General features: G+C 70.5%; 1 protein-coding gene across 1 annotated transcript; it reads right to left on the reverse strand.

Annotated features, from left to right (window-relative positions):
- Positions 1 to 396: 396 nt before the first annotated feature.
- Jund (JunD proto-oncogene, AP-1 transcription factor subunit) lies at positions 397 to 1,896 on the reverse strand. Its single transcript, XM_090334471.1, has one exon. The coding sequence runs from the start codon at positions 1,844 to 1,846 to the stop codon at positions 761 to 763; it is 1,086 nt and encodes a 361-aa protein (XP_090190597.1). The 5' UTR covers positions 1,847 to 1,896; the 3' UTR covers positions 397 to 760.
- Between the last annotated feature and the right edge of the window lie 5,050 nt (positions 1,897 to 6,946).

The raw sequence follows: 6,946 nt of genomic DNA on the forward strand, positions 1-6,946 counted from the left end.
CAGCCACCCAGGACAGGAAAGCCCCAGGGGCTCTCCTCCCGACCAACCACGGAAGTGGAGCTGAGAGGGCCAGCCCTCAGCGCAAGGCTCAGGGACGGCGCTCACAAGGCCACCACCAGGAGTCCGTGTCACCGGGGGCTCTGGCCTCAGGCAGAGTGCTGACAGTGCTCCCAGGGCCCGCCCAGTGGGACAGAGCCGGACTGGCCCTCGCCCACAGCGGGAAGTTACAGGTCTCTGCCTCCACCCACCGGCCCTTCAGTCAGTCGGTGCCGGCCCGTCGGGGCCCCGGCGCCGCCGCCAGGGGGCGCGCTCCGCCGGGGGAGGGGCGGGGAGGCCGGGAGGGCGGGGCCGAGCCCGCCCCGGGCCCGCGGGGAAGGAGGAGGCGGACAGCCGGGCTGGCCAAAGGAGACTTTACTGAAAACAGAGAACCGGGCGGACCGAGGGTTACAAACAGGAATGTGGCCTCGTAGCAAAACCAGACAACAACAGACGGGGCGGCGGGCGAGGCGGGCGGCAGGGGGCGGGCGGGGTCTGCGGCTGCTTCCCACTTCTGCAAAAAACCCGCGCGGACACGCACGCGCGCCCGGCCGGCGCTTGATCCCGAGTGGAGACATAAATAGGGCGGGCGGGCCTCCTTCTCCGCCGCAGCAGTAAAAAAAAGAGGAGGGGAAGGCGGCGGCGGCGCGGGGGTCCGGGGGTCCAGCTCGTCGCGTCCGGGGCGGGCCGCGGGCCCAGCGCCCCGCCGCCCCGGGGCGCACGCTCAGTACGCGGGCACCTGGTGCTGGGGCAGCAGCTGGCAGCCGCTGTTGACGTGGCTGAGCACTTTCTGCTTGAGCTGCGCCACCTGCTCGCGCAGCAGGCTGGCGGTGGACGCCAGCTCCGTGTTCTGGCTCTTGAGCGTCTTCACCTTCTCCTCCAGCCGCGAGATGCGCTCCAGCTTGCGCTTGCGGCACTTGGACGCGGCGATGCGGTTGCGCAGCCGCTTGCGCTCCGCCTTGATGCGCTCCTGCGTGTCCATATCGATGGGCGACAGCGGCGGGCTCTCGCCGAAGCTCGGCACCTCGGGCACGGTCTGCGGCTCGTCCTTGAGCGCGGCCAGGCGCGGCGGCCCCAGCGCGCCCGGGGGCGGCGGCGGCGGGAAGGGCACGGGCTCGGCGCCCGCGAAGGCCACGGCCCCCGCGCCGCCCGCCGCCGCCGCGCCCGCGCCGCCCGCGTAGCTGCTCAGGTTGGCGTAGACCGGCGGCTCGGGCGCCGCGGCGGCGGGGGCCAGCTCTCCGGGGGCCGCGGCGCCCGGGCCCGAGCCGCCCGCGGGGCCGGGGCCCGGGCCGGGGCCGGCGGCGGGCGGGGCGCCCAGCTGGTTCTGCTTGTGCAGGTCCTCCAGGGCCTTGACGAAGCCCTCGGCGAACTCCTGCTCCTCGCTGGCCGCCACCTTCGGGTACAGGAACTGCGTGCTGGTCGGCGTGGTGGTCACCAGGCCGTTGGACTGGATGATCAGGCGCTCGAGCTCCGGCGACGCCAGCTTCAGCAGCCCCAGGTCCGGCGACGCCAGCAGCCCGTCGGGGGGCGCCGCGCCGGGGGCGCCGTCCGCGCGCAGGGCCGCCGGCGGGGCCGCCGCGCCGGGCTTCAGCGCGGCCGCCACCTGCTCGCTCAGGCTCAGCGTCAGCGCGTCCTTCTTCATCATGCCGCCGGCCGCCGTCGGGGTCGCCGTCGGGGCCGCCCCGGGGAACAGGCGGCCCGCGGACGCGAAGCCGCCGCCGCTGCCGCCGGTGCCGCCGCTGCCGCTGGCGCCGCCGCTGCCGCCGCCCAGGCCGCTCAGCGCCTCATCGCCGTAGAAGGGTGTTTCCATCCTCCGCCTCCCCCGCCGCGCCGGCCCGGGGGGGAGTGGCCGCCGCCGCCGCCGCCGCCGCCGCCGCCGCCGCCGCCGCCGCCGCCGCCGCCCGGGGGGCCCGCGCCCCCCCCCAGTCCGCTCGGCCCTGCGCGCGCCCGGGCCGCGGCGGCTGAGCCCGGCCTTCCGCTGGCGGCGGCTCCTGCGCCGCGCCGCGCCGCCACCCCTTTATAGCCTCGGCCCAGCGCGATGAGCTCACCGGCCCCGCTCCCCATTGGGTGCGGGTGACGTGTACATTTGCATAAGAAGGCGGAGCCGGGCTCTCTACGCCTGCGCGGCCGCTGTTGCCCCGGAGACGCGCGGTACACGGCACAACAGCGCGCTGCCTTGTGGGTTGACGTCATGGGGGCCAGGGCCCGCCCACCCGGGCCTGGCGAGCGAGGAGCCCGGCCGGCTCCCCTCACGCCGCCGCCCTGGAGCGTCGCCGCGCCGGCCCCGCCCTCCGCGAGGCCCCGCCCCCGGGACGCGCGCAGGCCCCGCCCCGCTCGGCGTCCCGCGTATAAATACGGCCCCGCGCCGGGCCGCCGCGCGCCTCGCCTGCTGCCCGGGCCTGGGCGCCTGCGCCCGGGCCGCACGCGTTCCGGGAAGTGTCGGGCGTGCGGTCGCCCCGGTCGGCCTCGGGCCCGTGCGTCGGGGAAGCGGAGGCTCGGCCCTCGGGCTGAGCTGGCGGGGATGTCGCGGGCCGGCGCCGCGCGCAGCCGGGCTCCGCTCTCGCCCTGCCGCGGGCCGACCTCTCCGCGGGCCTCGGCGACCCCGACCCTCGGCCCGGCTCGCTGCGCCCCAGGGCCTCACCGCCCACTCGACCTCGGGCGCCCCGGGCGCCGGGTGTGGGCGGCCGCGGAGGCCCCGCCCGACCCGCTGCGGACGGGGGGGGCGGCGCGGCGCCTCGACCTCCCCGGCGGGAGGCCGGCCGTGGTTTTGTTTCTTTCGGCCCGTCGGTCGCCGCCGCTCCCGGGCTGGGCATCCCACTCCAGTGATGCCTTCGGAAAGCTCCTACCCATCCGCGGAAACCCACGCCTCCCGGCCCGCCGCCCCAGCGCTGGGGCGCTGCGCCTCCCTCACCCCTCATGCTCGGGGGGTCGGGCGGGCTCCCGCCCGGACCCTCCACGCGGAGGGACCAGGCCAAGGCCGGGGATCCCGGGGAGGACGGGGGCGAGGAGGACCTGGGCCCGGCCCTTCTATGTAGGCTGACAGCCCGACCACCCTGACCCCGAGCCCGGGGCAGGGGGAGGAGGCTGGCCTGGAGAGCCGCTGCACCGGGGACCCTCCTGTCACCAAGAACCCACAGACCGAGGAAACGGCATTGAGGACGGGGCCTGGAGCCCAGGCCCGGGGCAAGGCCAGGCCGGGGGCTGGGGAATGGCTCCCACCGGGCCTGAGGCCTGGGCCGTCCCCACCCACAGCTCTGTGGCCTGGCTTCCTTCCTGCCGCACTGTCGTCCCCAGTGAATGAGTGAATGAGTTAGTGGGACAAGACACCTCCTCGGAAATCCACCCCCTCTGGGTACCTGACCCACGGGGTGGGGGGGACCAGCCAGCTGGAGAAACTGAGGCAAGGGCCTCTTTGGAGGGCAGTCAGGCAGCAGTGGGGCATCATAGGCTCCGTGGGCCCAGGGTGGTGCCTGGGTCCCAAAGGTGGAGGTGGTGGGGGCTGTGCCTGGGGAAGGAGGCCTGGGGACACCCTGGACGAGACACGGGCGGTGGGGTCCCCGTGAGGAAACCGGAGGAGGACAGGGAGACCAGTCACCTCCAGCCAACCTGAGCACAGCGGGGCCGGGTTCCGGCCCGGAGCAGGGCGCAGGGGCAGGGCTGCCCGGGCGTGTGCATGCCCGCACACAGGCACCAGGCCTGGGGTCACCGGGCAGTGGCTGGGGAGGAGGTGGGGGCCAGGGGAGCCCTCCCGCCGGGGTTCAGCGCCACCCCTCTCCTGTGGCTGTGGTGGGGAAGGGGAGCCTCAAAGCCAGGCAGCCACAGCTGGGTTCGCTGGCGTCAGTGTGATGTCAGATCCTGGGGGGGGCCCGGCCCACGCAGGGGGAGGGGAAGGACTGCTGCGGGGGAGACCGAGGCTGGCCGCCGCCCCGAGTACGTGAATCCCCCCAGGTCCCGCCGGGGGCTCAGTTTCCCTGGCTGTTGGAGACTCCCCTCCCCCTCCCCCCCTGGCCTGGGCTCCAGCTCCCGCCCCTCCCTCCCCTCCTCCCCTCCAAGGGCCCCAGAGCAGCCTTGGCCAGGGGGGAGGGGCTGCCTGGTTAACCCCTTCCCTGCCAGGGCCCTGGAGGGGTGTGGAGGGGGAACCAGGGCGTGGCTCCCTGGACAGATGGATGGACAGTGGGCCGCTCTGGCCAGGCTAAGCACCTGTGGTGACTGAGGTCTCGAGCCAAGGCACAGGCTCGTGGGCCCCAGCAGGCCAGGGCCAGACTCAAAAACGGCTGGTGACAGCTCCAGACAGTGTTCTGGGCTGGGGGGCCCCAGGTCCCCTGCAGTACAGCCAGAGCCACAAGCTTGCCCCCCAGAGGCTCTACCCTGTCTTGGGGTGTGGGTCACCCCAGGTCCCCATAGCTCTGGGTGAGAACTCAGGACAGAGCCATGCTGAGGAGCACTGTAGAGGAGGCAGCTGTGAGCACAGGCAATCCCCCAGCCGGGGGGTGAGGGCCTCTGGGGGGGACCAGCAAGCTGGAGGTGGGGCTGTGAGAGGAGTGGCAGAGCCAGCCTTGAGTGGACCAGCACAAAAGGAAACAAGAATCAGGAAATGACCCCGGGGAGCACAGTGCACCGAGCCAGAAGAGAGCCAGAGGGAAGCCATGGCTGAGCTGTGATGGCTTGTGCAAAGGCCCTGGGGTAGGGATTTGAGGAGCTGGAGATAGCTGGGGGTGGGCCTGGAGTGTGGCCGGAGGGGCGGAAGGATGACAGGAGTGTGCAGGTCACAGCACCAGGATGGGCAGTGGTTGAGGCGCTGCCAGCCCAGGATGGTGCTCTCTGCCTCAGTGCCCTAGGAAGAGACTGCACCCAGGAGGCAGAGTGTCTGCCGGCCTGGGCGCCATGGCGACAGTGACTCACCAGCAGAGGAGCAGCATCTGGTAACCCCCCCCCCCACACTGTATCCGAACCTGCCCGTCCACCCACCCATCCACCCACCATCCTGCACCATGTGGACCACTTTTTCTCCCCGGTCCCAGGGTTTGAACTCAGAGCTTGGGTGCTGTCCTTGGGCTCTCTCAAGGTTAGAGCTCTACCACTTGAGCCACAGCTCCCCGTCCAGCCTTTTCTGTGTATGTGGTCCTGAGGGGTTGAACCTGGGTCTTCGTGCATGCTCAGCACTCTCCCACCGGGCCACACTCGCAGCCCTTCTTCCCTTTGAAATGCATGTGTGTACAGACTGAGAGTGTTGCTGGTCCTGGGACTTGAACTCAGAGCTTCCTCACTTTGGACTTTGCTCTCAAGGCCTGAGCCCCGGCTCCACTTCTGGGTTTTGCTGGTGAATCGGAGCCTCCCTGGCTGGGCTGGCTTTGAACCCAGAACTGTGACTCCACAGATGGTGGAGGTGAGCTCTGTGGACTGCTTTCAAGGCCTGAGTTCAAATCTCAGGACCCTCAAAAAGGAAAAACAATTTAGCACAACAAACCACCTCTCGCAGTGTCTGAGGTCAGGAGTCCTGCAGTGAACCTGAGGAGGCTGAGTCACCCTTCCCTGGGGAGCGGGGGCGGAAGGCCACCTCGCCTGGCACGTGCCATGTGCCTGCCAGTGCCAACCCTGAGCCCTTGCATCACCGCTCCTCAGCCAGCTTGCCTGGTCCTCAACACACCCAGCCTGGCAGCCCCAGGGCCTTTGCACCTGCTGCTCCCTGAAAGCAGGGGCTTCCTGGCTTGGCAGCGGTCAGCATGACAGGAAGTGTCTGGTCTGGTTCCTTACACCTCGGGAACGTCCAGGACACAGTGAGCACAGAAGAGGCTTGGCATCTGGGAGGATAGGGGTTTGGGGTATCTGAGGGCGCAGTCCACCCACTGGGGCAAGGAAAGGATTTCCAAGAGATGTGACAGCGGGCGGCATCTAGACCCACCGGGGGACCCCTGCAGACCCTCTGATGGGCTGGCCTGGAGCTTCTCTGGCTCAAGGCTGGATTAGAGCAGTTCCATGAACTTTCCCTGCCAGCTCTGATCCACACACCTCAGATCTCAGCCACGGTGGGCCAGGACCAGGGGATCCAGGGATGTCAGGTTTGGGGTTTAACTGAAGATCAAGGTGTCCAGGCACAGCTCAGGGCGCCACCTCTCAAAATCAGACAGGGTCCCCGGTAAATAAAAAGCGGGCAGGCCCAGCTCTGATGACTTTGGTGCTTACCATGGAGGCCAGGGAGTGGAGGAAGTGCCAGCCGGAGTGCAAGGCCGGGCTGGGGGAAGGGGGAGCAGGGTGGGGTGGCTGGCGCTGGAGGGCTTGGTGGGTATTTTTAGGTTTGAGCATAGCCTTGAACTATGTCCCGCCCCTCCTCTCCCCTGCCCTCCCCTCTGGCCTCAGGAGCCAGCTGGGTGGCTGGAGCAAGGGCTGATTCCAGCAGAGGGAAGGGCGGGGGAGGGAGGCGCGTGAGTCACAGGCCTGGGCCTGCGGGAGGGGGCGTGGGGCAGGTGCGCCTGGCTCACCGCCTCAGTGCCTGTGAGGGTACAGTGGACACAGGACTGGGCCGGCGTGGACGCTGGCACGGGGCAGGGCAGCGCCTCGCGGTTGGGTCGGGGGCTTCTGCGACACTGGCAGGGCCTCCTGTAGTGCCCCATGGAGCCCGGGTTCCCCAAGGGCGGAGGCCGCAGAGGACCTGGCCCCAGCCCTCGCCAAGTCCATCCCAGGGCCCTGGGAACAATGGGTGCGCAGGAGGGAGGACTGGGCAGCGGAAGCCAGTGGACCAGAGGAGGAAGGGGCCCCATGTGGGGGGGCTGCGCCCGGGACAGCAGGAAGTGAAGCCACATCAGGGGACAGGTAGATAGAAGGGTCTGGAAGCCCAGGCTGGGGAGCTGGATGCACTTCCGGTTTCCCTGCTGAGGCCCAAGCCTCCAGCAGCAGTGGGGGAGGAGAGGGG

The sequence above is a fragment of the Megascapheus bottae genome, chromosome 1, assembly GCF_031878675.1.
Source record: "Megascapheus bottae isolate mThoBot1 chromosome 1, mThoBot2.hap1, whole genome shotgun sequence".
Classification (NCBI taxonomy): domain Eukaryota; kingdom Metazoa; phylum Chordata; class Mammalia; order Rodentia; family Geomyidae; genus Megascapheus; species Megascapheus bottae.